Source organism: Coregonus clupeaformis, chromosome 8 (assembly GCF_020615455.1).
Source record: "Coregonus clupeaformis isolate EN_2021a chromosome 8, ASM2061545v1, whole genome shotgun sequence".
Lineage (NCBI taxonomy): Eukaryota > Metazoa > Chordata > Actinopteri > Salmoniformes > Salmonidae > Coregonus > Coregonus clupeaformis.
The window spans coordinates 36019581-36047513 of record NC_059199.1 but is presented as its reverse complement, the minus strand read 5'-3'; the positions used below and the strand labels follow the sequence as shown (position 1 = coordinate 36047513).

At 42.8% G+C, this 27933-nt stretch overlaps 3 protein-coding genes across 4 annotated transcripts; 1 reads left to right on the top strand and 2 right to left on the bottom strand.

Annotated features, from left to right (window-relative positions):
- Positions 1 to 614: 614 nt before the first annotated feature.
- On the bottom strand, positions 615 to 23174 carry LOC121571961 (solute carrier family 66 member 2). 2 transcript variants are annotated; one of them, XM_041883768.2, is made up of 5 exons: positions 22154 to 23174; positions 21739 to 21872; positions 19883 to 19933; positions 13770 to 13986; positions 615 to 3458 (listed from the first exon to the last, which is right to left on the bottom strand). In XM_041883768.2, exons 1-5 carry the CDS (start codon positions 22354 to 22356, stop codon positions 3248 to 3250), a joined length of 816 nt encoding a protein of 271 aa, XP_041739702.1. In that variant the 5' UTR covers positions 22357 to 23174; the 3' UTR covers positions 615 to 3247. The 2 variants fall into 2 exon arrangements, with proteins under 2 accessions (XP_041739702.1, XP_041739703.1); XM_041883769.2 differs by lacking the exon at positions 19883 to 19933 and having other exon boundaries at positions 22154 to 23173.
- Positions 23175 to 23249: 75 nt separating this feature from the next.
- Positions 23250 to 25310, top strand: LOC121571964 (heat shock factor-binding protein 1). The gene is made up of 4 exons (XM_041883771.2): positions 23250 to 23718; positions 24014 to 24149; positions 24238 to 24304; positions 24627 to 25310. The coding sequence occupies exons 2-4, from the start codon at positions 24105 to 24107 to the stop codon at positions 24719 to 24721; spliced, it is 207 nt and encodes a 68-aa protein (XP_041739705.2). The 5' UTR covers positions 23250 to 23718; positions 24014 to 24104; the 3' UTR covers positions 24722 to 25310.
- Positions 24750 to 27172, bottom strand: LOC121571962 (thioredoxin-like protein 4A). Its single transcript, XM_041883770.2, has 3 exons — positions 26872 to 27172; positions 26663 to 26766; positions 24750 to 25592 (listed from the first exon to the last, which is right to left on the bottom strand). The coding sequence occupies exons 1-3, from the start codon at positions 26908 to 26910 to the stop codon at positions 25421 to 25423; spliced, it is 315 nt and encodes a 104-aa protein (XP_041739704.1). The 5' UTR covers positions 26911 to 27172; the 3' UTR covers positions 24750 to 25420.
- Between the last annotated feature and the right edge of the window lie 761 nt (positions 27173 to 27933).

The window sequence follows — 27933 nt, the reverse complement described above, 5'->3', positions numbered from 1 at the left end:
CTGACTCAGTTACACCAGCTCTGTCAGGAGGAATGGGCCAAAATTCACCCAACTTATTGTGGGAAGCTTGTGGAAGGCTACCCAAAACATTTGACCCAAGTTAAACCATTAAGGCAATGCTACCAAATACTAATTGAGTGTATGTAAACTTCTGACCCACTTGGAATGTGATGAAAGAAATAAAAGCTGAAATAAATAATTCTCTACTATTATTCTGACATTTCACATTCTTAAAATAAAGTGGTGATCCTAACTGACGTAAGACAGGGAATGTTTACAAGGATTAAATGTCAGGAATTGTGAAAAACTGAGTTTAAATGTATTTGGCTAAGGTGTATGTAAACTTCCGACTTCAACTGTGTGTTGCTGATAGACTGTGGTTGGTGAGCTAGTGGTTCCTCTGACAGATGATGCTAACCAGGTCTCCACTGCTGATGGAATAGTGTTATCAGGACAGTGCTAATAGACCTGCGTCAGAAATGGCACCCTATATTGCACACTACTTTTTTCCAGGGCTCTAGTCCAAATTAGTGTACCATTTTGGGAATATTTCAGATACACCCTTCACACAAACATCACCAGCATAATGAATTTACACAAAGAACAGTAGAATACAAGTTCTCATCTTGGCCTTTAATGACAGCGCCACAGAGCTTTCATGAATACTGGCTATAAGTAACAGTATGTCAGACAGAGACCATTGTGAGGTTGATTTAAATTGTCTATTGATGATGAACTGGCAATTCTATAGAAAGAACTGGCCATTCCATGGAAAGAAATGTGGTAATGTACACATTAAAAAACAAAAAGACAACGTTGAAATAAAAGGTAATCAAATATAAAAATGCACATTATTTTGTAACACAAACAGTTTGATAACCATAAAAATATTTTTGGTACATAAACTGAGGCTGTGATTCAGTCCAAGGTGCCTTACTGAGCAGTGCACTGGACAGTCGACAATGCGCCTTTTAAAGGCAATTTCCCTCGTGTTCGCAGAGATAGTATTTATGGTATGGGCACTGCGAATGTCGGCTTTGGTGTAAATTGCCTTTAAAGGGGGCATTGTCGGCAGTCCTATGCATGTTTCTATAACGCAACCTAGATTGAATCCTGACCTAAAACTATATATATATATATATAAAAATAATCACAAGGATTGGCATTGTTTGATCAGCATCTACATTCTACATGAACAGAGGAATAGTTTGGCAGTTTTACCCATGAACAACAAACTGAATAACCACCAAAATATTACAACTTAACAAGAAACAGTGAGTCATTTTGGCCTGGTTGATACGACACAACCAGAGTTTACTAGGTGCACAACTTCATATAATGACAACAACTGTCACCATTTGACATGCATCACCATAATAAAAAAGAGCTTGATAAAGGGCAAGTGTACAAGGTTTGTGATTATACAAGCATTTCAGGATGATAAAAACATAGATAGCGTAACAAAACAAATATTCTGCATCACCAGTGATTAAAATAAAGTTTCCCAGAGTATCCAGCGTAAAACTCAAACTGTGTCTGAAATGGCACCCTATTCCCTATTTAGTGCACTACTTGGTCAAAAGTTGTGTAATAAACAGGGAATAGGACGCCATTTTGGACGCAACCAGCAACTACGTTTTAGCCAGCAGTTCAGAGGTGAATATAACAGCTGTAGTGCTAGTATCGTCTTGGTTACACCCAGAGCAGACTTAACACCCAGAGAGATTTGACTTACCATGTGGTCCAACACTCCAAGAGGTAGTCTGGACATGCCTACTACTTGGCTAGAACAAAACCCTGCACCCACACCAGCCCTCAGCAGGATAAGATTTGTCCACCCCCGACCGATTCCAGATTCAGCCACTGTTCCCACGTCTCCACCCAAAGCACACATCTAAAACATTTAACAGCTGAAGAAAGAAATATTCATATACATTTCAAAAGGTCCCATTTAAACAAATGAAAGGTTTCTAGAGGTGCTTGAGGCTGAGAGGAGCAGGGAGATCAGGAGACTAAAGATGAGTTGTCCTCAGAAGCCTTGTTTATACTTGGTTCTAACATGCGTCCTTTGTCCTGATCTTGTCCACATTGTGATTGTGCCCACATTTCCAGAAATATGTCTACACATGGTACATATATGCTTCTTTAAATCGTCTACACCTGTCTGAAAATGTGGGCACGATCAGAATGTGGATAAGTACAGGACACAGGATGCACGTTAGAACCAGGTATAAACACTGCTAGAGACAGGAGCTTTGTACTTAAATGTCCTTCCTGATACGTTGTTGTTTTCATTTACCATAAAAAAAACAGAATATAGAAAGGCCTTCCAGTTCCCTGGCCTACCAACATGGCTGCTACTCCTTTAAATGAAAACAGTAACATAAACATAATATTGATTTGTTTCACACAATTTCCTACCTCCCTCCCTCCACTGACTCCCTTACTGTCTGTAATACCAGCAACATACTCCTCCACTGAACCACTGAGTCTTTAACCTTTTCCTCAGAGTCATCTGAAGGAAATGTGTTGGGCTCCCAGGAACCAGGCCCCTGGCCCAGACAGCCGTTTTCATTTTTGGTAAAACTGCTGTTTTCAATTGCTTGCATTTGAATTCATCTTGTGAATTTTCCAACAAGCAGCAGCAGTACTCGGTGGTCTTCCAACCAGACCCGAAGAGGCCTAAGTGATCAGACAGACCAGACCCGTGGAGAACTGACCAGCATCAATCCACTGAGACAGAACAAAGAGCTATCTAAATTAATGTAGATTCTAAATTCCCCCAAAAATAATCATTCCATTGTACATTCAGTATGGTTTCTGTTAGTTACTTTGATGATGGGTTGTACATTGTTATCACTGGCTGAGTAACCAGCCCTTTGTGAAAGTATTTTAAGGTTTTTCATGCAACAATCATCAGGTCTATGGACAGGAAAGCTGGTCCACATTTCTTTGAGTGTCCATCCATACACAGTGCATATGATTGCAATGTAGATTGATGCATGTGCATAAGACTGTGTGTATGCTCAGGTATATTCGTATACAGGGATATATTCTTAGGGATATACTTGTATAACCATCTGCACAGCATATACATGCATACATATAACTGGAGGTCCTATCCATTTTGAAATGAAATGTAACAAGTGTCATTCAGCAGAATTCTTCAGGTAAAGTAACACTCAAACTAGTTTGTGTGCTCATGACCGATAGGTAACAAGTGTGTGTGTGTGTGTGTTAGGGGGTCTCAGAGTGCCTTGGTGCTGGTTGTGTGGGACACGGTGTGTGAGACGGGTTTCTGCGGGTAACGGCTGTAGTAGTAGACCTGGAAGAGGATGGCAATGTCCACTCCCACCTGCAGCAGACCACAGGTCCAGAACTGGACAGGAGCCTCGGTCAGCAGGAAGTAACCCGTCTTAAAGGTGTCCCCACTCGTCCACATCATCACCATCTTTATACTGCAGGGAGCGAGGGAGGAGAAAGAAGAGAGGAGAGAGGGGGAGATCAACATCATTTCAATGTTGGCAGAGCTAGAGACAGTGGCAGTGTCTGTGTCCGAAATCTGTCTTGCCTACTACTTACTAAAACTACATAGTGTACTAATTATACTACATACTATTTATTACGTACTGTTTAGTATAAATGCATGCAGTAAGCAACAAATCAACATTCTAGGCTCATCCATACTGAGAAATGCGTCACCTAATGCACAATTGCGTTGTTTCCCGCCATTCGTTCATTTTGTTAAAGCCTGTCCTCTTATCGAATTATCAGCTGTTGTCAAACACACGTGGGTCTGAAAATATGTTTCTCTTCCTCAAGAGTGTGCAGCGAATTCTACTAGATGAAAAGTCTAAATGAGTATGACATCCTGGCATTTAAAGCATACAACATTTTCTGAATTTCATATATTATATTTTCACATACCCAAAAAGCCTACTATTTAGAACGCAAGTACAGGTATTCGGACACAGCCGGTGACACATGAACACTACCTTAATCATGACAGAAAGAGACATTAGGAAATCATGGGAAAAGGAACACAATAACAGACCAAATATATAGTTTCAGGTGGGGATACTGACCCACTATTTCCAAAACAAACTTTTAAAAGGAAAGATAAATGGAATTCCTTCAAGTTCATTTGCCACCTCAACTCTCCTGGAGTTTAGAACTTCTCTCAGTGAGGTTTTTAAACTCAGACTCATGGTGCGGTGACTTCACCCATCTGCTCTTTGCAGTAGCTCTTCTTCCTCTTCTCTCAGGGAGCTGCTTAGGCTGACTTCTCAGGAAGTCAGAGTAAATAAACAACAATTGTTCTAAAAGCTACCGCGGAAGAATATAACTACTCTGTGGTTTGTGACAAGAGTGTTCCTTTAGTGCAGGGTTTCCCTCCCGGTTCCTGGAGAGCTACCCTCCTGTAGGTTTTCGCTCCTACCCCAGTTGTAACTAAACTGATTCAGCTTATCAACCAGCTAGCTATTAGAATCAGGTGTGCTAGATTAGGGTTGGAGCGAAAACCTACAGGATGGTAGCTCTCCAGGAACAGGGTTGGGCAGTCCTACTTTAGGCTAAGATGTGGCCCCTCCTCTCAGTGTCACTCTGCAGCATTGTGAACTATACTGAGCCGATAGGGAAGTAACACACTAACAGTGACAGTAGAAGGGCAGTACAGCAGGAGGCCTCTAGGCATATTGTCTACTGTACAAACACAGAGCTTTGAAAGCCCTCTAATTTTAAGCTGGAGAAAACAGCATTGCTTATTATAATGGGTAAGTGTAAGGTTTCATGGCAAGCTGGGTTCCCGAGTTAGTTTTTCTAACGAGAAAAGTCTTGACAGTGTGTTGGTGATTATGGATAAAGCACAACAGACAAACAGTCTCCCCAGCTACTCCTATCCCTCTGCTCCACCCTCCCTCTCTTGTCTTTGGGACTCTTTGTTTTTCTCCCCAGGCTTTGTACTGAAGCCAATGATGGAAGGTAAACACTGACAAAGGAAGGACTGAGGCACAAACACAGTTTGCTAACAGCATTCAGCCTTCAGAAGTGTTTACAATGACTGCTTACCACAACAACACTCCCACAACAACACTCCCTTCTGAAAGCAGAGGCATCCTCCATCTGCTATTCTTAATACAACCTGCCTCGTGTCGTGACATTTTGGAGTAGGGACCTCTGCTCTGAGTGCCAGAGCCAATCCTGACATGTCAGCACTTTCCATTACTGTGTAAACCACAAAGGGGTTTTCATAATCGGATAGAATGCAAATCTGAATATAAACACATTCATTTAAAGGGTGAGGGTGGGGGAGAGGGAGATGGAGGTTGAGGGGGAAGCTTAAACTAATTGGTGTCAAGGGAAGACCTGTATAGGGTTTTGTATGGTTGCTGTGTACATTTAAAATGACAATTATTCAGACAACATTTTTCTAGGCGTTTCAGGGAATGGGTTTTTGCACTAAGCAAATACACTGATGTCATATTCCATCATGGTATGCAGTAGTAGGCCCAATAAATTAATCCATAATAAATCCAATACACATCCTATAATATTATACTGTATCTGTGACGTTATGACTGGGTCATAACCACAGAGTAATGTCAAGTATTGACTACACTCCAAATACTTCTAATATGGTAGAACTCTCCCTACGTCATTTGTCTGACCCTGTATCAATATCATTGGCAAGGTAACATGTTCAATGATCCATACAAGAGAATCGAGGAAGATTTGCTGCATTGAGGCTACAAATGGTGGCTTCAAAGTAAAAAGACTATTCTCTAGCAGAAGCCACTTAGCAGACATACTGACGGGATTGGAGGTAATTGTCTTCAGGCTGATTACAGGGTACAGGTTCACCCCTCACCCCAAACACAGCCCCCGTCTCAAGCTGTCTGCTAGCTAGCACCCACAGGATGAGGGGAGGAAAGAGGAAGGGGTGAGACCTGTCAAATCTTCTATATTATTCATCTCTACCTTCACTTCGCTTGCCTTTACTAATTTAATTTGTAACACACTTTTTAATAACCTTCCCATGCATCTACTTGTACTACCTCCCTCCTTCTCCTTGCATATTTCTCTCCCTCCATCCTCCCCATCTCCCTCCAAGGTAGGAAGCTTGTTAATCCTGGGGAAGAGGAGGAAGATTTCTTTATTTTCTCTCTGAGTGCTGACGTACAGTTTGGGCCAGCCCTGTGTGTAATGATGTGAGAGCAGGATTGAGGGTTTGATCAGTCCTCCTGCAGACTCTGTCTGTGTCCCCAATGTAGTGTACTACTTTTGACCAAGGCCCATCTATATAGGGAATAAGGTGCCATTTGGGATGCAACCTCTGAGAGAGAATGCTTGGAGGTCAGGGATGGGGTCAGAACATGCCTGGGAGACGATTCTAAATGTCACCAGCCACTTACAGAAGACTGACTGGGAGGTAAAAAAAAGCCTGTATGCATCGGAGGTGGTGGAGGATGGAAGACCCTCTGCATTTCATCAGGTAATCAGCAGCTCCACAGCCCGAATGAGGGGGTGGGTGAGGGTGGTCTGTTTCTGTTTTAGACCAGTTGTTGTAGACTAGTCTGACAAGGTAGTGTTGTGAATGCAGAGACAGAATTGTATACTGACTGGATTTAATGGTCAAACAACAGTCAGACGGCAGGCTAAATAAGGCACTCCCTCCGAGCGTGTTATCGGTCAATGTGAATCAGCTCATTCAGAGAGGACTTATAAGGACAGTCAGTCAGTAGGCGGTCTGCAGAGCCTGTCCCTCCATGTTTCATTACCTTTATCTCAGGCCAGGGGCCCAGACATCAACGCCAGCACCCCAGTATCCCCCGCCTAGCTACCCCCACCCGTCTCTCCCGTCTCCCACACCAGTCATTGGTTCGACTGCTCCTGTCGGTTTGTGTTCATTGCTGGCCTGCTACACACAGACACACGCCCACACACCTGGAGACCTGGCATTATGCCAGCACATCAATGCTGCACACAGAGAGGCTGAGAGGGGGGCAGCCACACACAGAGAGGCTGAGAGGGGGGCAGCCACACACAGAGAGGCTGAGAGGGGGGCAGCCAGACACAGAGAGGCTGAGAGGGGGGCAGCCACACACAGAGAGGCTGAGAGGGGGGCAGCCACACACAGAGGCAGGCTGAGAGGGGGGAAGCCACACACAGAGGCGCTGAGAGGGGGGCAGCCACACACAGAGAGGCTGAGAGGGGGGCAGCCACACACAGAGAGGCTGAGAGGGGGCAGCCACACACAGAGAGGCTGAGAGGGGGGCAGCCACACACAGAGGCGCTGAGAGGGGGAAGCCACACACAGAGGCGCTGAGAGGGGGCAGCCACACACAGAGGCTGAGAGTGGGGGCAGCCACACATAGAGAGGCTGAGAGGGGGGCAGCCACACATAGAGAGGCTGAGAGGGGGGCAGCCACACATAGAGAGGCTGAGAGGGGGGCAGCCAGACACAGAGAGGCTGAGAGGGGGGCAGCCACACATAGAGGCTGAGAGGGGGGCAGCCACACACAGAGAGGCTGAGAGGGGGGCAGCCAGACACAGAGAGGCTGAGAGGGGGGCAGCCACACATAGAGGCTGAGAGGGGGGCAGCACACACAGAGAGGCTGAGAGGGGGGCAGCCACACACAGAGAGGCTGAGAGGGGGGCAGCCAGACACAGAGAGGCTGAGAGGGGGGCAGCCACACATAGAGAGGCTAGGAGGGAAGAGCACAATAACTAAGTACATCTATCTCCAAAACCACTGGGGAAACCAACCCCATGCTAAATCACCACACCAGGAAATATTCACAATATAATACATCTCATCCAAGGTGACCACAGGGGATAAATTCAGCAGGATTACATAATGTGTGTTTCGTAAATTACTGTTGAACAGAGTTTCATCTTCAAACAGTTCACGCAACCCTATAATTAAGCCTAAAATTCTAATTAATTAATTGTCTGACCATGGAGCTAGGTTTGACCATGTATCTTGTTTTGACCATGGAGCTTTAGAAGAAAAAAAATATTTCCTCCTCAGGGTCGTTCAGCTAAATCAGAACTCTCCTTCACGCCCTTAAAACAAATATAGGACCCAGTGCGGAGGTAAAGTAACCTAGCAACAGCCTGCCATGAACCCCAGTCCATAAACTGGCTGAACAGGTACGGAACATTGGGAGAGACAGAGGGGGAGGACGAACTACAGACACCGAACAGAGCAGAGCAGAAAGAGAGAGAGAGGGAGCAGGTCACAACCGGCAGAGCCACTGCTAAAAAGATAACATCACACTGAGATCTGTTCTTTACCGAGGTTGACTTGACAGCAATTATTTTTATTTTTTATTTTAGTCCTTTAGTAGACGCTCTTATCCAGAGCGACTTACAGGAGCAATTAGGGTTAAGTGCCTTGCTCAAGGGCACATCGACAGATTTTTCACCTAGTCGGCTCGGGGATTAGAACCAGCGACCTTTCGGTTACTGGCACAATGCTCTTAACCACTAAGCTACCTGCCGCCCTAGCAATGTAGTAAATATGTGATTTGGAGCTGTACTGTACATATAGAACAGGAGGACTACATTTACATCCACTTTGGACTTCATTTCCCATCAAACCATGACAAGACAGATCAGAATACACTTCCTGTTGACTAGCTTCCCCTATCTCCTCCCTCATACAACATCCACCATTAGAGCAGCCATGTTGTGTCACCCAGGTCCCCCAGTCGCCCACTCATTTTTGTGTTGTAATAATGTTCTGTTTAGTAATTGTCTGCTTGAGGGGTCTTGCGCCTGGCTCTGACACGTCATTATAATAGGAAGTGATGGAAAAGCATCAGGTGTCCCAAATGGCACCCTTTCCCCTAATGGGCCCTGGTCAAAAGTAGTGCACTATATAGGGAATAGGGTGCAATTTGGGATGCAGATCTGTTGTCATTAACCATCTCTGGACCTCGCTGGCATGGCAATGGCATGTTCTGGGGTTTGGCTTATCCCATTCATTATTTTATGAAGGTACAGTGCATTCGGAAAGTATTCAGGGCCCTTGACGTTTTCCACATTTGGTTACGTTACAGCCTTATTCTAAAATGGATTAAATAAATACAAATCCTCATCAATCTACAAACAATACCCCATAATGAGAAAGCGAAAACAGGTTTCTAGAAATCTTTGAAAATGTTATAAAAAAACAGAAATACCTTATTTACATAAGTATTCAGACCCTTTGCTATGAGAGACTCGAGATTTAGCTCAGGTGCATCCTGTTTCCATTGATCATCCTTGAGATGTTTCTACAACTTGATTGGAGTCCACCTGTGGTAAATTCAATTGATTGAACATGATTTGTAAAGGCACACAGTTGACAGTGCATGTCAGAGCAAAAACCAAGCCATGAGGTCAAAGGAATTGTCCATAGAGCTCCGAGACAGGATTGTGTCGAGGCACAGATCTGGGGAAGGGTACCAAAACATTTCTGCAACATTGAAGGTCCCCAAGAACACAGTGGCCTCCATTATTCTTAAATGGAAGAAGTTTGGAACCATCAAGACTCTTTCTAGAGCTGGCCGCCCGGCCAAACTGAGCAATCGGGGGAGAAGGGCCTTGGTCAGGGAGGTGACCAAGAACCGGATGGTCACTCTGACAGAGCTCTAGAGTTCCTCTGTGGAGATGGAAGAACCTTCCAGAAGAACAACCATCTCTGCAGCACTCCACCAATCAGGTCTTTATGGTAGTGGCCAGACGGAAGCCACTCCTCAGTAAAAGGCACATGACATCCCGCTTAGAGTTTGCCAAAAGGCACCTAAAGGGATCTTAGACCATGGGAAACAAGATTATCTCGTCTGATAAAACCATGATTGAACTCTTTGGCCTGAATGCCAAGCGTCACGTATTTAGGAAACCTGGCACCATCCCTACGGTGAAGCATGGTGGTGGCAGCATCGTGCTGTGGGGATGTTTTTCAGTGGCAGGGACTGGAAGACTAGTCAGGATCGAGGGAAGATGAACGGAGCAAAGTATAGAGAGATGCTTGATGAAAATCTGCTCCAGAGCGCTCAGGACCTCAGACTGGGGCGAAGGTTCACCTTCCAACAGGACAACGACCCTAAGCACACCGCCGAGACAACGCTGGAGTGGCTTCGGGACAAGTCTCTGAATGTCCTTGAGTGACCCAGCCAGAGCCCGGACTTGAACCCGATCTAACATCTCTGGAGAAACCTGAAAATAGCTGTGCAGCGACGCTCCCCATCCAACCTGACAGAGCTTGAGAGGATCTGCAGAGAAGAATGGGAGAAACTCCTCAAATACAGGTGTGCCAAGCTTGTAGCGTCATACCCAAGAAGACTCGAGGCTGTAATCGCTGTACAAGGTGCTTCAACAAAGTACTGAGTAAAGGGTCTGAATACTTATGCAAAAGTGTCTAAAAACCTGTTTTTGCTTTGTCATTATGGGGTATTGTGTGTAGATTGATGAAGAAAAATAACAATGTAATCCATTTTAGAATAAAGCTGTAACACAACGAAAAAGTCAAGGGGTCTGAATAATTCCGAATGCACTGTATATTTCTTATTATGAGTCTTTGTTAATCAATATGGTAATGAGCTACTCAATCTTTCTATTTGTAATGATGCATTATTTTTCCCATATTAGTCTGATGCATGATCATTCAGAGAATATTTAAATTGTGTCGTGTGCACGTACAATGCCTTCAGAAAGTATTCACACTCCTTGACTTTTTCCACATTTTGTTGTTACAGCCTGAATTTAAAATTAATTCAATTGAGATTGTCACTGGGCTACAGACAATATCCCATAAGGTCAAAGTGGAATTATGTTTATTGAAACCTTTGCAAATTAATTAAAAATGAAAAGATGAAATGTCTTGAGTCAATAAGTATTCAAACCCTTTGTTATGGCAAGCCTACATAAGTTCAGGAGTACAAATGTGCTTAACAAGTCACATAATAAGTTGCATGGACCTATGCAATAATAGTGTTTAACATAACATAATTTTTGAATGACTACCTCATCTCTGTACCCCAAACATACAGATAATTGTAAGGTCCCTCAGTCGAGCAGTGAATTTCAAACACAGATTCAACCACAAAGACCAGGGAGGTATCCAGTGCCTCGCAAAGAAGGGCACCTATTGAGCATGGTGAAGTTATTAATTACACTTTGGATGGTGTATCAATACACCCAGTCACTACAAAGATACAGGCGTCCATCCTAACTCAGTTGCAGGAGAGGAAGGAAACTGCTCAGGGATTTCACCATGAGGCCAATGGTGACTTTAAAACAGTTAAGAGTTTAATTGTTGTGATAGGAAAAAACTGTGGATGGATCAACAACATTGCAGTTACTCCACAATACTAACCTAAATGACTGAGTGAAAAGTAGGAAGCCTGTACAGGGTCAATATTCCAAAACATGCATCCAGCTTGCAATTAGGCACTAATGTAAAACTGCAAAAAATGTGGCAAAGAAATTAACTTTATGTCCTGAATAGAAAGAGTTATGTTTGAGGCAAATCCAACAAACATCACTGAGTACCACTCTTCATATTTTCAAGCATGGTGGTGGCTGCATCACGTTATGGGTATGCTTGTCATCGGCAAGGACTAGGGAGTTTTTGGGGATAAAATGAAACGGAATAGAGCTAAGCACAGGCAAAATCCTAGAGGAAAACGTGGTTCAGTCAGTTGATTACCAAGACGACACTGAATGTTCCTGAGTGGCCTAGTTACAGTGTCGGCTAGAAAATCTATGGCAATGATCAACAACCAACTTGACAGAGCCTGAAGAATAAAAAAAATGAATAAAGTGTAAATATTGTACAATCCAGGTGTGCAAAGCTCTTAGAGACTTACTCAGAAAGACTCACAGCTGTAATCGCTGCCAAAGGTGATTCTAACATTACATTTTAGTAATTTAGCAGACGCTCTTATCCAGAGCGACATACAGTTAGTGAGTGCATACATTTTCATAACATGTATTGACTCAGGGGTGTGAATACTAATGTAAATGAGATATTTTTATATTTCATTTTCAATACAATTTTCAATTTGGAAACATTTCTAAAAACTTTGTCATTATGGGGTTTGTGTGTAGATGGGTGAGAAAAAATGAATATTTAATCAGTTTTCAATTCAGGCTGTAACACAACAAAATGTGGAATAAGTCGAGGGGTATGAATAGTTTCTGATGGCACTGTTTATGTGTGTACGTGTGTGTGTGTTGGTCACGACTCAGTCACTACTGCATGACTAACAATAAGAACTCGGGGACCACTACTGAACATCCTCAATTAAAACTAAATGATGATGACAGCAACGGCACTAAAACACATAATGAAAATCTCCATAATCATAATGATAATAACAGCAGCATTAGAATGGAGCGTTAACAATGAAGCGTCATGTTTTATATATATTTAATTGTCTCAGTGTGAATCCTGCCTAAGGATTTAATCGCTAGCGGGAATGAAGGCAATAAAAAGCCAATAAGTTAAATTAAAGACATTCTAAGGAGGCTTCCTAAGGTAATCAGTTTATATCATATACTATATATACAAAGGTATGTGGACACAACTTCAAATGAGTGGATTTGGCTATTTCAGCCACACCCGTTGCTGACAGGTGTATAAAATCAAGCACACAGCCATGCAAAAAAAACGTATATGAGCAACAACGGCTCAGCCACGAAGTGGTAGGCCACACAAGCTCACAGAACGAGCAGCTGAACACAAGGCTAAGATCACCATGCGCAATGCCAAGCGTCGGCTGAAGTGGTGTAAAGCTCGTCGCCGTTGGATTCTGGTGCAGTGGAAACGCGTTCTCTGGAGTGATGAATCACACTTCACCATCTGGCAGTCCGACGGACGAATCTGGGTTTGGCGGATGCCAGGAGAAAGCTACCTGCCCGAATGCGTAGTGCCAACTGTAAAGTTTGGTGGAGGAGGAATAATGGTCTGGGGCTGTTTTTCATGGTTTGGGCTAGGCCCCTTAGTACCAGGGAAGGGAAATCCTAACGCTACAGCATACAATGACATTCTAGACGATTCTGTGCTTCCAACTTTGTGGCAACGGTTTGGGGAAGGCCATTTCCTGTTTCAGCATGACAATGCCCCGTGCACAAAGCGAGGTCCATACAGAAATGTTTTGTCAAGATCGGTGTGGAAGAACTTGACTGGCCTGCACAGAGCCCTGACCTCCACCCCATTGAACACCTTTGAGATGAATTGGAACGCCAACTGCGAGCCAGGCCTAATCGCCCAACATCAGTGCCCGACCTCACTAATGCTTGTGGCTGAATGGAAGCAAGTCCCCGCAGCAATGTTCCAACATCTAGTGGAAAGCCTTCCCAGAAGAGTGGAGGCTGTTATAGCAGCAAAGGGGGGACCAACTCCATATTAATGCCCATGATTTTTGAATGAGATGTTCGACGAGCAGGTGTCCACATACTTTTGGTCATGTAGTGTATAAACCAAAGAACATGTTCACTTCTAGTAGAAAATCCTTTCACTGAATGAACTGAAGTCAGTACCAGTCCGGCGTCTGTGAATTACATATCCAAGTGTTCCATAAATTAGACTGAATTTATACACAGGTGTGCAAATGGAAAGACTAGTTTGATGTCATAGGTCTCATAATAAACCACTGAAGCTCAGCAGCTGGGATATGAGTAGTAAGGAAGCAAGAGTTGGGATGAAAGACAGTGAATGTCAAGTGAGAGAAAGCGGAGACAACTGTGGTGACTTTAGTGTGTATGTGTGACTTCCTCACCTCATCCCCTCAGTACTCTTGTTCTGGTAGTTGCAGTAGAGCTGTGGCGTCCCCAGCATGGCCTCAGTGAAGACAGCCAGGAAGCCCAGGGTCTCTACAAACACAGACGAGTCCAGCAGCAGGTAGGTGATGTAGGCCGCCAGCAGGGTGAACGCCATCACACACTGCAGGTAGTCCACGAAACGACTCCACGACCAGAAGTGGCTCCAGTCAAAGTCTGAGGCAGACAGACACACAGAGAGAAAATAAAACAATACTAACACTGATAAACTGACGGTTCTTCCCCTTTTCAGGTTAATCTTTCTCCATAATGATACGCTGGCTCGAGAAGATTGTAATAAAAAGCATTGCATGTGACGTGAGACAATGAGACCCATTTCTTTGGAACCAATTTGGAAAATGCTGAATGATTTACTCTAATGTTTCTGCCTCACTGACTCCCCAAATGTTCCCTAAAGTTTGTAATGCTTTTGCTCTGTTCCTTTCATCAGGGAAATAAAGAACAAAAACAAGTTCAGTTTAAGTTCACTGAAAGAGGAGCCATATGAAATCATGACTTCAAGATGAAGATCATCATACAACTGCAGGCCTGCAATACAATCTATAGTGATCCAACATCTCAGCTAGGAGACTGGCACCTCCACAATACATTGTGCTGCTATTACCTGTCATATCTAACCTATAGGAGTACCTAAAACAACCGTAACTTGATCAGTGTTTGGATAAGAAGGTTAGTGATGAGGATGCATCCTTGTTTGGAGTGTTGACGATTATGTTATATTAAACTGTCAAATGTTAGTCTTTATTGATTAATTCCCTTTCCGGGCGGTTATATCAATGAAGTTACCGCTGAGCTGCACGTAATGTGTTTTAATATTTCACGGAGACAACAATACACGGAGCCTGACCCCACTCTAAATGACGTTAGGGGAGAGAAGAATAAATTGAGGAAATGAAATCGTCGCTGAAAGGAGAAGGAGAAGAGGTGGAGGAGAGGGGGAAACACACAGTATCTTCAATAGGATTTTACACAACCCTCTACATTGTACAGGGTCATGTTGAAATGAGATTCTACTTATCTAAAAAGACACATCGGAACATTAAGCTCCTCTGAGGAGGCCTGTGGAACAGAGTATGGGACGAGAGCTTCAGAAGGATTATGGAGAGAAACAGTTTCAGGAGCTACTGGTGAACTTGACTCAAACACACTTAAACTAAATAAAAAGAGGGTAATTTGCACAAACTCATACAGCTCATCTAGAATAACATGGTTGGTTTGGTTTCCTACCATTCTCCATAATCACATTGCCTTTTGACACACCACAAGAAGAGGTACGACACATTACCTGTCCTGCTGACTTACTGAGATTGTATTCTAAAGTGTATTCTAAATTTCAATTTAATGTATTTTATTGAAGTATTGATGTTAAATGGATCTGAGATTTAGATGGCATTTCTAATACGCATGGCAGACAGGTGTATTTGTGTGTATGTGAGAGTCAGAGTATATGTGGAAGTCAGGGTGTGCATGATGGATTATCTTGTCTACGGTCTGCAACTAAATCACCCAATCATGGGGTGGGGTGGGTTGAGTCTGTCCTGCCCTCACCGATAACAGCAATGCCCTGAGGGGGGTGAGGATAGCTCAAAAAGGCGCACACACACACAAATGTCTTATTGTAACGGTAGACTAGTGTTGTTAAAGGGTGTTTACAGCAGTACCTTTGCATGCTTCACCCCACTGTGCCCCTCCACCTCCGTGCCACTCATCTACCCTGGGACGCTCTCGTTCCCCCATCGCTTCCCTCATCCCATCCTCTTTCATCCCTCTGTTTAGTCTGACACAGGGCCACTGGGTGGGTGGGTGTGTGTGTGTGTGTGTGTGTGTGTGTTGTTCTGTCCCCGCCACAGGGATAATGTGAGGGAGAGAGCTGGAATCATATCTTATTGTTTTGTGTTTATTTCTCTCCCCAGAACATTAGTTAGAAGCTGTCATTTAGCCTGTCAGGTCTACACTTCCCACAATTACATGTTGTCATTCAAAGTCCATAATCATGCAGGGAAAACAACAGCAACCTAAAAAAAAATGGTCCAGAAAAAATAACCTGCTTTTTGGGGCTAAAATCAAAGCTAGAAGGAGAGTAGGAGGTGATTCATTGGAACCGGTCAGATTCACACCATACAGGAGAGACTGTGATGACTAATAACCATCGAAAGAAGAATATAGACTATTCCCAATGCCCAGTTCCCCTGTCCTCCCTGACTGTCCCTTTACCTGTACACAGGCCTAATAACCAACCCCTCTCATATATCTGGTACTGCTAAATACTGCTCAATGCTCTTATTTGCTGGGTCAACTGTCAACACAAAGACATCCTAAAAGGGAACAGACTATATAAAACAAAAAACAATAGCATGCAATTTGAATTGAGTTAGAATTTTGAAAACAGAGATTATCTAGACTAGAGCGCCCACCCCCATTTGAGCAGCTTGATACATTTTACTTCCACCTGGGTAGGTAATCTGTAGGATTATTTACACACCTAAAACGATGTGATCTCTTAATCTGAATAATCTCTTTAAAGTATTCCTTCCATTCAGCCTGCTAGCCGTCTCACATCAACCAGATTAAGATGCTATCACAACCAGCCACTTCATAATACCAGAACTACCATCTCTACCCTGAGGATCTTTAACACAACAGAGATGCAGAGATCTAGGGTACATATGCACGCACGCACACCACACCACACACTGTACCAAATTACAGGGGCGAAGATGGAGACATAATTGCGTTGTGAAGTCGTTACCCTAAATTCACAGCCAATTTAACCCAGAACAGGTCCCAAACTAACAAATAGTGACATGACACAAGGAGGGAGGAAAGAGTTTCTTCTTTGTTTGAACTCACAGGGAGGGAGCTTAATGCACCTGCACACTGTGGTTATTTCTCCAGAGTGATTGGGACATCATGATTTCTGATTTGACAACCTGCTGTGATAACGGATCCAGGAGTCAGTGCCATAGAGAGAATGCCAGGGAGGGAAGCCAGCTCTGTACATCACAGTACGAACAGTGAACATTTAACAGTTCAGTACAAGCACAGAACACACACAACAACGTCAGGAACATACAGAAATATACTGTTTCAACACGTCCGTGTGACAGTCCGATGATAATGTGTCAGAATACTGTTGTTTCGTCTGTCTCAGTTTGACATGTTCACAAACTTCAGTGAAAGCATGTTAAATGACATTTAATTATTCAATTGTAACCAACCTCATCAAAGCCTGAAACCCCAACAAAGATAAGGAGACGTCAGAACTATACGTTACTCCCAAACTACATTTAGACAGTCGCCCTTTAGGGAGTTTGCCAAAGACTAGTTAGTTGATGAATTCCTTCTTTTACATCCAATAAATACATAGCACTTTCATTCCCTGTTTTATTTCTTTACCTCCACCTGTACTCTTTCATCAATAGTGGATTACAACATGCCTCTCCTTCATATCTCCTCCTGGATTAATCAATAGATGAACAGACCCATATGTCTATGGAACAGACAGACGAGCAACCGACACATAAAGTACATTGTCAAAAGTATGTGGACACCTGCCCGTCGAACATCTCATTCCAAAATCTCATTAATATGGAGTTGGTCCCCCCTTTGCTGCTATAACAGCCTCCACTCTTCTGGGAAGGCTTTCCACTAGATGTTGGAACATTGCTGCGGGGACTTGCTTCCATTCAGCCACAAGAGCATTAGTGAGGTCGGGCACTGATGTTGGGCAATTAAGCCTGGCTCGCAGTCGGCGTTCCAATTCATCTCAAAGGTGTTCGATGGGGTTGAGATCAGGGCTCTGTGCAGGCCAGTCAAGTTCTTCCACACCAATCTCAACAAACAATTTTTACGTGTTATGCACTTCAGCACTCGGCGGTCCCGTTCTGTGAGCCCCAATGTTTGTCTATGGAGATTGCATGGCTGTGTGCTCGATTTTATACACCTGTCAGCAACGAGTATGGCTGAAATAGCCAAATCCACTAATTTGAAGGGGTGTCCACATACTTTTGTATATATAGTCTATGTCTATGGAACAGACATATGAGCAGCGCTGCAATTAGGAAACATGGAGTTCTGTCAATGCTAATTAAGGTTTACAGGGAGAGGTGATCGATCGCCAGAGAGACTGCGAGAGGCCAGGAACAAGACGGCTGAGAGAGGCCGCACAGGCCAAGGAGGAAGAGGAAGGGGCAAATAGTGAGGCAGAGGGAGACTGAACCAGGGAGGAGAGGAAGAGGGTCTGGGAGACAAAGAATCAGGGAGGCAGAGCTCCAGATCCAGATATGGGCAGGCCAAAGCCAGGAAGAGGCCAATGAGAACACAGCCTGGCACTGGATCCAGCTCCAATGCCAAGAAACGTGCCAACTGAACTCTGGTTCTGCTACCAAGTGCCAACTGTTTCATGTACAGGCCAGAACCGTGAACGTACATTTGTGGCACACAAAATGCCAGCTTTTGACGAGATAAGTTGAAGCCAGAATTAAGCTTTTTCTACTGTGATAAGAAGAAAGCCAGCTTACCATACCACTGGAGTTGTGCTATAGTACAACACGCTGGGTGGAAACAATTTGATAAGTTGTAAGAAGTTGGCAGCAACTCCGCCAGTCAACTCCCAGTTCCCAATGACACAAACACACAACACTCAATTCCAAACACAGAGGCTGAATAAAGGGTGGCAAAATCCTTCTGATTGCTGAAATGAATTTCTCCGACAGCCTTTCTCTACAACTATCATTGGATTCTACAATGCACAATCAAATTAAACAGACAGATTTTGATGGGGATTTTTGAATTATGTTACTTAGGTTGACGCACGGAGAGAAGATGAGTGAACACAAAGTGTGTGATGGATAGCAGTTCTGAGAAGTTGACAGTGATGACTCCGGCCAATATACAACACAGAGCATTACTGCATTGTTATTACCCAGCACCACCTACTGTCCACATGGACGATAGCAACTGCAAAGCAGCAGCGTTAACCAGAACTAATTACAACATTGCGATTCATTGTTAGTAAATTCGTACTTATGATGGGCATCACACGCTATTCACATAAAGTTCACAGCACAATGAAACAGGAACAATTGATTGAAAGGTTGTGATTCCTCAACATTATATCAGCTGGTCATTAGCCCCTCTCAGCTGCCTGAGTGAAGGAGCCATCCAGCAACAAGAAGAGGGAGTTGAAACAAAGGGCAAAGCTAGTGGTAGAATAACCAGGACAGAGTTAGGAAGACTACAGTCTCATAAACTGTCACATCTGTGAGTTGTCTGTGCATCTTCAGCAAGCTGGTGTGAATCCAAGTCATCATCATTGTTTTACCAGGCAGGACCACAGAGCAGAGGGCAGTGGGTAGTGCACATTAGCTTTCACATGCAGCATTTAACACAATTGTTGTTGTAGCACTATCAAAATAATACTGAGCATAGTTCATTTCAAACCAAAAAACATAGTCAAGGCATGACTTTCCATCCACAAAATAGCCGAGCAGTTAGTCTATCAAGGTCAGGTCAATAACATAGTAAGTAAATAGCAACAATCAAAGTCTTAATACATATGGTTAATCAATATATAGGAGTCTAGAATGCATGCATTTTCATTTTCTGAGTAAGAATCTGATAGTCATCACAATCAGACAACTCGAAAATTCAATTTCCATGCACAACCACTGCAATACAGTAGATGCATGCTATAGTAAACTAATATCAGTAGCATAAAAAGCTTTTTACAAACTGAAACACTTCAAGCTATTGACTATAGCCAACACGCATTGTGAACTTCCATGCGAACACTATTACAACTACATTGGTTCTTCATTAATCACAAATGGAGATATAACCAGGAAGGATCACATGCGATGCAGGAGGATCCATGCCAGGTCAATGCATGATGATGCTGATGAGTTAATGGCAGTTAATACTGTGAATGGAGCAATAAGAGAGGGAGTGCCACACAAGTAAAACATTTTAAAAGACCATGCGGTAAGGAAAGAGTGAGAGATTAAAAGAGGAAGGCAGATGAATGACTGGATGGCAGAGAGAGAGTACCTACCCAGAAATAACTTCTTAGGGACTTTGATCTCCTCGTCCTTACTGACTGTTGCTACAGACACAAAACAAAATAAGAAGAGAAAAGAGAGCTTGGTTTCGCTTGTGCCACAGACCAGCACTGACCCACAGTTTGAAGTGAGGAGAGGTTTCTTCTTGACGTACGGTTAGTGATTTCAAATGGACAACCCAATAACGTCCCTGTGGTAATTAACATAGCTGAAACCTCAACTTTTGGATCTGACTGAGTTGAAACCTCAACGTTTGTTTTAAGTTAGACAGAGTTGAAACATCAACGTTTGGGTCGGACAGAGTTGAAACCTAAACTGTTGGCCAGAGTAGAAACCTCAGCATTTGGCCAGAGTTTAAACTTAAATGTTTGTTTTACGTCAGACAGAGTTGAAACCTCAACATTTGACTAATCATAAACAGCCTGTTATCTCAAATCATCTGACCCGCCTACCCTGATCCTGTCAATTTGATTGGTTACCAAACTTTGGATTGAGGCCCCATGATGGCAGCACTGAGCATTCAATGTTCTAGTTTTCCGTTGGCAGGGAAACACTGGTGTAGGTCAGTCAGTCAGTGTACACAGCCAACAGGCTGAGGAAGGGAGTTATGAACCAGATACAGCCGCCAGCGCACTCTAGTTCCGCAAACAGATTATCAACATCCTGTTATGACTGCAATGGGAATATTTAGGATGAATAAAGTTAAATGAATGTTTAGCATGCTATATTTTTGCTTTCTTTAATACACATGATTCTGCCAGTGTTCTGTTTGTGCAAGGTGCGGGTTGAATTAGAGATTAATAATCTATTTTACAAGAGAGACCTGGCCAAAATAGCAGCACACAAAGTTGCAGACACATTTACAACATAAAACACAAAGCACTACAGTTTAAATACATACATTCACACATTGAACATAAATATGTTTGGGGAAAGTGTGGTGCAACTAGGGGTCAAAACATTGACAGCCCCCTACTTAATTTTCCATAATAGTGTGAATATTATGGATTGTTCTCATATCTGTTGATAGTGTTTGACGCCAGACTGGAGGTGCAAGGGCCGAGGACACACTGATTATTGCTGTATTCTGTGACACTGTGTGATTCTGTAGCCGCTAACAAAGTCACTGGCTTTATGTTTTCCTACAAGCCTCTTGGGCTGGTGTTTACAGAACATGTGGTCAGTGCTGTCTGATTAGTATATTAAGGGCAGGTAGCCATTTTCTCTGCTCATATGTGGGATATTGTTCTCCTTTTTGCAAACTATTTTATTCACATGGACATTCCTATTACAAAGACAAACTAGAGTTGTACAGTACAAGGCCACGTTCAGTAGGTAAATGTTGTCAAACGTTGCAGATAGAAATGTCATGAAGAGCCAACATAATTCCTTATTCTACATGTCAGAGAGGCATGTTTGATCTACATAACACATTTCTAGCTGAACATTCTACAACATTATGCCCTGCTGAATGCACCCCATGGCACAGGGGTGGTTTAGATGGTCATAAATTATTTGGAGCTTTGTGCAGCCCCTTGAGGCTAGCTGGGTGTGTATCTCTGTGAGTGTGTGTGTAGTCAGATTTGAGTTGCTTGTTTAAGCTGTAAAATATATTATGAACATGAAGGAGCTCCTTTGAGAGGAAGGACAATTGGGCAACCAAGGAATGTGTAACACACACACATCTCCAGAGGTTGGTGATAAAACCAAGCACTATCAATAGTTCACACCATGACGTGAACAGAGGTTATAAACTAATTACAAAGCTATAAAGAGGAGCTAGGAACCGGGAGGTAAAAGACACCTGTAAAGAGGTGAGTAGGGACAGGCCAGGAAGGAGGATTCTGACCTGTGAATGAACGTCGCTTAGTCTGGAGTTCGGTGGCCACGCGGACGTTGGTACACAGGTTGAGCATGATCAACATGGTGGCTATCATGATAATGCTCTGCCACAGGAGTGGCGTCTCAAAGTAGCGTCCAAACCTGGAAAGAGAAGACCGGGAGGGAGGGAGTAGTCAGGGCACATGCTCCTGGGCAGTAATACTATACTGAATGGAGACAATAGGCTTCTGTTGTAACCAAACCAAAACTGTGCTATCCAAACCAATACAACCATTCCATGAGAGGCAGTATCATTTTCAAACACTGTAAATTTAATTGTCAAGGGCCAAATAATTGAAGTCTGTCTGTTCTTCAAATGTACTTAGGCTACAGCCTTCACATGCATCAATGCACATTTGAATAACATCTATGGCAAAACTTACCTGAACAGTATACGCAGAATGTTGGCGACCAGTAGGACGAGGCAGACATAGGTGGAGAATCCCTCTGCGTTCTGTGTCCGTCTGATGTCCCTGTACTGGGGGATGTAAGGAAGCACTCCACCAAACACCATGGCCCCCGCAGCGATCCATGTCACCAGTTGGTTCAGGACATACATGAGCTGCTCAAACATCTCATCTTCCATGTTCTCCCTCTGTTATCTAGTCTACCAGGGCACAGCAAAACATGGAAAGTGCCAAAGGGCTGTGCAAAGTTCTAGTGAGCTGCACTTGCCTTTCGATAATGTGGTGTAGCCTAGTCAGAGAATGTGAATAGACCAGTGCCTTCGAATGCTTATTGACAGTCAACTATTGGATCAATAACCAATGAAAGGGACAGAATGATGTGTTCCTGCCATAGAAAAAAAGTCCCTTCTTTCAAACCGGATGTAAAGCAGGAACAACTATATCCATAAATTATGTTCTATTGAACAGTTTACAGTAGAATCCAGAGGTTCTACCTTAGCAGAATTCCCGAGTTGAAATTACGAGTTAATCATGCATCAATAAACATTCACGCGGCGCTACTGTTTCATACTACTGTGACTATATGAGAGGTTACAACTGTACAATGTAAAAAGTTGGATGTTAGGCTACAATTGAGCACATCAACAGTCGGCCAGAGAAATCTAACTTGCAGCAGGTCGGTCGACCAATCAAATGAATGCAATATTATTTAATAGCAGCTTAAATTGACTGGATTTCTCGCGATTTGTAAAGGAAACTAAAATAGTCGACCCTCGACATTTGCTTTACAGTTGTCCCTAGGCTAATCGAAGCGACTAAAATCCTCAGTGTTCCGGATGGGTTTGTAGTTACAACTGGACAGCAGCAGGAATCCGTGCATCACATGATTGTCATTTACAAACAAATCCCCTTTGTCCGGAAAATATAATTCCAGCAAAAATCGAAAGAGCGTGAATTTACCGGAAAGTGCAAAACCCCTGCGTCCACTGATCACGCCCCGCCCCACAAACAGAAAGCTAGAGCAGCGCTTCCTTCTACGTCAATATCGTCGCTCCCTATTTTGGCAACATCTGAGTTTGGCTGCATTGTCCTAGACTGAATCGGATTTAAAGGGGGAATCAACCACTTCTTAGTGTATTTCTGTATAGCCTATTGTACTTGTCCTATTTTCAGACATTGGACATAGGCCATCTTTATCATGATGAGCAGTTGACATTCTGAGAATAAGGGATGATTGCAGTGAGTCCGGATTAAGACATTTTGCCGAGGTTACATAATCGTGATGACTGTCATCTGTTTGTCACAAAATAACATTCTAAATGGATGGTCTCTTATATAAAGAAATGGCATAGAGTCCCAAAGGATCTGAAATACCCATTGAGCTCAGTTCAACACTGAAAGGTGCATCAAGGGTTAATTGGGTGTCATGAGAGAAACGCCTACAGCTCATCACACATCACAAAGCTGGAACATCTTGGAAAAAGTCCGAAAATTCAGCAACAGAAACGAATTGGTGTTTTAAACGAGACAAACAGTAGTAGGTATGTCGTGAAAAAGTAAATTGAGCCTACCGTTCTGTAGTCCATTCTCCTAAAACTTAGTTTCAGTTTGACTACTATTCTGTGCTGTATAACCACGCCTATTAGGACTACACAATGCATTATTAAAGTTTCTGAATTATACATGTCCTTTGTCTAAAAACATATGATTGATCTGATTGTTAGCCTACTTCATGATTTATGAAAAAGGTACACACTATAGATGTTATGGAGGCTACACGAACTCTTTAGTAAAGTTCTCCGAAAGTATTGTTTCACACCGGCCTGTGCGTTTCAGTTGAAACAGTTGCCAAGAACGACGCGCAGGGACAGGGACTCACAACTTCATAGACAAATCCCATTGATTTTGAAACGACGGCTGAATCAGGATGACCGAATCCAACTCAAAGGCAGCAAAAGAATTGACAGAAATTGTAAGTTTATTTTCTGTATAGCTTTTTTCTTACGCATATGGTAACATTGGTATCTGAGATATGATCGTTTGTGTTGTCTCTCCCACAGATGGAAGCAACGATGCAGAATCTCCACAGTACATTTCAAAGCATGTCTGACCAGATTGTTTCAAAAAATATCCTTTATCACACGCTACGACTAGCAACTGTTTTATTGAATGACTCGCTGCTATTGAACGGTATCTAATAGCTACCAGTTGAGATTATAGTACGTAGAAACCATACATATTCAAGCAAGACCTAATCTCAAAATTGCAGCAATTTTTTTTATCAGATTTAAAAAGGCTTTATATGAAAATCCTAATCCAGTAAATTTTAGAATAAAATATAAATTAAATTTATTTTCTCTTAAAATAAATGTTTTATGTACAACCTAACTAGACACAGTGTATAATAATATAACTACATATATTGCAAGACTGCCCTTAACCAACCCACTGGATGACATGGGAACTCGAATTGATGACCTGGAGAAGAATGTTGCTGATCTCATGACCCAGGCTGGTATGGATGAGCAGCAGACTTCTAAGTGACCAAGCCCTCGGGTTAACACATATCAGATCGGCTAACTTCATCCGATTTCTGGGGTTCCACTCAAGACAGAAGATGTGCCATGACAAAAGGCCACACAGAGGCTGGTTATTACTGATCTATTGTTGTGTAACAGCCTATGGCATTTTCTATATCATTTAACAGGATATCATTTATGGGGGATTTTACCATGTAAACAACTGTCACATGGACACAAAACATTTTTTCTATAATACAACAAAATTTTGGGTAATTCCAAGTCTTTCCTCTATCTTCCTGTCATCACAGCATTACCCATAGCATTTCAGAAGAAACAAGTCACATATACATACAGATTAAACATATGGGCCAATTTTCTAGACCCAGATTAAGCCTAGTCCTAAACTAAAAACACACTTTCAATGGAGATTCCTTATTGAGAATGATTATTAAGTCGAGGACTAGCCTAAATCTGGGTCCAAGAATACAGGATGTGAAGTGATCAAATATGAGCATAACATTTATTAAATCAAAGAAGAAACCAAATGATGGTTTTTATAACTGCTGTTGAAAAAAGATGAATTGGCTGTAACATAAAAAAAGAGAGCAGGAGACCTTGATCTGAGCCTTTTTGTACTCCAGCTGTTCAGAAAGTCTCCTATTGAAAGGACAGATTTGCTCCCATTGTGCTTCACACAAAGCAATGGAAAGTGAAGAGCCAATCAATATCTGTATTTTGTGGAGTAGTCCTTAGGAGATACGACCAGACCTCGTCCTTTTCTCGCCCCTCTGTAAACGGTCTCAACAATGTCAATCATCTCCTGCTTGTCCTCCATGGTCCAGTTGATCTTGTTGTTGTTACCAGTCCCCAGATCTATCATGATGTGCTTGTTCCTGGAAGAGTACAGGAGAAGGAATATTTCAGTTTTCACGAAAAGAGGGCAGCAAAGATGGGAGTGGGCTGTCAAGTGAAGCAGCTTGGAGCTGTTGTATTAAAGACATGATCCGGAACTTTGGCGACTAGTATTTTTTAAACCTCCCGATTTGGGCTGGATGTGTCAATGTGTAGCTCATACATGCATTATATTTTTACATTTTAGTAATTTAGCTGACACTCTTATCCAGAGCGACTTACAGTAGTGAGTGGATACATTTTTGTACTTTTTCCCCATATTTCATAATCTAGGAGCAGAATTCCTGTTTTACCTCAATTAGCTACGAAATCCCTAATTTGAAAGCGACGTTTACTGGAAGCTGTGCAGTGCCATTTTCCCTACATTTTACCCCACATGGGCCAGCCCCCTAGCAATTTGAGTTCTAGCCAATGAGCTTCAGCCTCTCGTCACTTGAGTGACAGCTAGCAAGATCCACACAAAAGAGCAATGACATAGTGCACATATGTGACGTAGTAATTTCGCGGACCACATTTGGCTCGTGAGCACTACTTTCACAACTACTGGCTAAAAAGTACACAAAAGTAGTGTAGAATCTATAAGACTGAGAATCCCTTTGCTTTCCCCAGCTAGCCTACATGGCATGAGGGCCTGTTTTTTGTTGTTGTCCTTTTACCCCCTTTCGTGATATCCGTGGTAGGTCTTGTCCCATCGCTGCAACTCCCCTCCGAAACATGACCCTGCCGAGCCGCACTGCTTCTTGACACTGCTCGCTTAACCCGGAAGCCAGCCGCACTAATGTGTCGGAGGAAACACCGTCCAGCTGGCGACTGACAGCAACTTGCAGGCGCCCGGCACGCCACAAGGAGTCGCTAGAGTGCGATGAGACAAGGAAATCCCGGCCGGCCAGGACGACGCTGGGCCAATTGTGTGCCGCCTCATGTGTCTCCCGGTCATGGCTGGCAGGGCCTGTGTTTTCTAAACCAATTTTTGGAATCTGGTAAATGTTTGCATCAAAACTAGAGATTGGTTTGAAATGAAGGTGCAACGTGATGACAACTTGAAACTCACCTGAAGAAGAACATGACGGTGCAAGGATCATACAACTCGTACATCTTGTTGAAGTCCGGCAACACTGTGATATCCACCAAATAGATGACTGCAACGTTTTTCACCTGTAGGGAAGAATAGTGATGTTTGTACAGTAAAAATAGCAACCTTGAATGAAATGTCTACACAAATGTGAAATACAAACAATGGTACAATAACATACATCTCACCTTTTCAGCTACGCTGTACAACACCTCGTCCATTTTCATACATGTTGGGTCCCAATCCTAATAACCAGGACTCTGTCCTCCTCGGATAGAATTGCTTGGTCGACCTGTCAGCCGTTGTGGAGATGCGGCAGCATGTACGACATCTTGATGCTGCAGTGTCAACACATATCCTGGGAGAGTAAAGTTGGGAAGTAACGCGTTTGGCTAGCTAGCTAACGTTAAAGCGAAATACTTTATATCTGGGCTTGGGTCTTGTCCAAAAAGCTGACTAACGTAAGCTACATTTACTGTGTACAACGTTGTTCTTAACAAACGCTTGCGCATTACGTCACTAAAAAGTGACAAAACGAACACATGGCGCATAACATTTGCGTCACTACATCCGTCTACCGCTTGCTGGCTAAACAAATACAAATGAGTATGCATCAGTATTTTTTACCATAGCGCTTTGGTTAGAGACCACCTAACTCGCACATAAATTCAAGAGAATTAAGTTACAGCAGTGAAATATTTATTTATAATCATATTTTATTTTATTTTTATTCTGCACAATTCAGCCACAACGCATCAGCAGGCTCAAACCTTCAAGTCTAAATAAATGTTGTGTTTCAAGGATTGACCCAAATAAAACCCAACAGATATAGTACATACAAAAACTGATAATCAATTGCAAGTGACACATGAAGAAGTAGAAAATAGAACAGAATTAAACAAATCCAAAGCGAGAAATTAGCATATTAAATAAAGGTAAAAACACCAAGGGAGGTTGTTTCCCCAAATAATAACTTACAACAAAACGAGTCGACAAAAACAAAGAAGCAAACAAATAAAGAAACAAAACGCAACATAACAAGGGCAAGGAAAGCAAAGGTGAATGTGATGGAGGTTTCTGGCACAAATCAGTATCTGAGAGAACTCATAATGGTCCATTACATAGTTTAAATAGAAGGAAGAATAGCTGTTGATACTCATTCTGTAAAGAAGTTAGCTGGCCAATCAGTAATGGTCAGCTACAGTAATGATTACAGTCAGTCTCATCTGGTCAATGGACCCATATAACCA

Bases quoted from the DNA above. Each gene is read 5' to 3' on its own strand.
- LOC121571962 (XM_041883770.2), bottom strand. From the start codon at position 26,910: ATGAAAATGGACGAGGTGTTGTACAGCGTAGCTGAAAAG. The intron at 26,767-26,871 runs GTGAGATGTATG...TCTTCCCTACAG, and splicing joins TGTACAGCGTAGCTGAAAAG to GTGAAAAACGTTGCAGTCAT. The intron at 25,593-26,662 runs GTGAGTTTCAAG...GTACTCTTCCAG, and splicing joins ACCGTCATGTTCTTCTTCAG to GAACAAGCACATCATGATAG.
- LOC121571964 (XM_041883771.2), top strand. From the start codon at position 24,105: ATGACCGAATCCAACTCAAAGGCAGCAAAAGAATTGACAGAAATT. The intron at 24,150-24,237 runs GTAAGTTTATTT...TCTCTCCCACAG, and splicing joins CAAAAGAATTGACAGAAATT to ATGGAAGCAACGATGCAGAA. The intron at 24,305-24,626 runs ATATCCTTTATC...TAACCAACCCAC, and splicing joins TGACCAGATTGTTTCAAAAA to TGGATGACATGGGAACTCGA.
- LOC121571961 (XM_041883768.2), bottom strand. From the start codon at position 22,356: ATGGAAGATGAGATGTTTGAGCAGCTCATGTATGTCCTGAACCAACTG. The intron at 21,873-22,153 runs GTAAGTTTTGCC...TTCTCTTTCCAG, and splicing joins ATTCTGCGTATACTGTTCAG to GTTTGGACGCTACTTTGAGA. The intron at 13,987-19,882 runs GTAGGTACTCTC...TGTCTGCCTCAG, and splicing joins CCCTAAGAAGTTATTTCTGG to ACTTTGACTGGAGCCACTTC.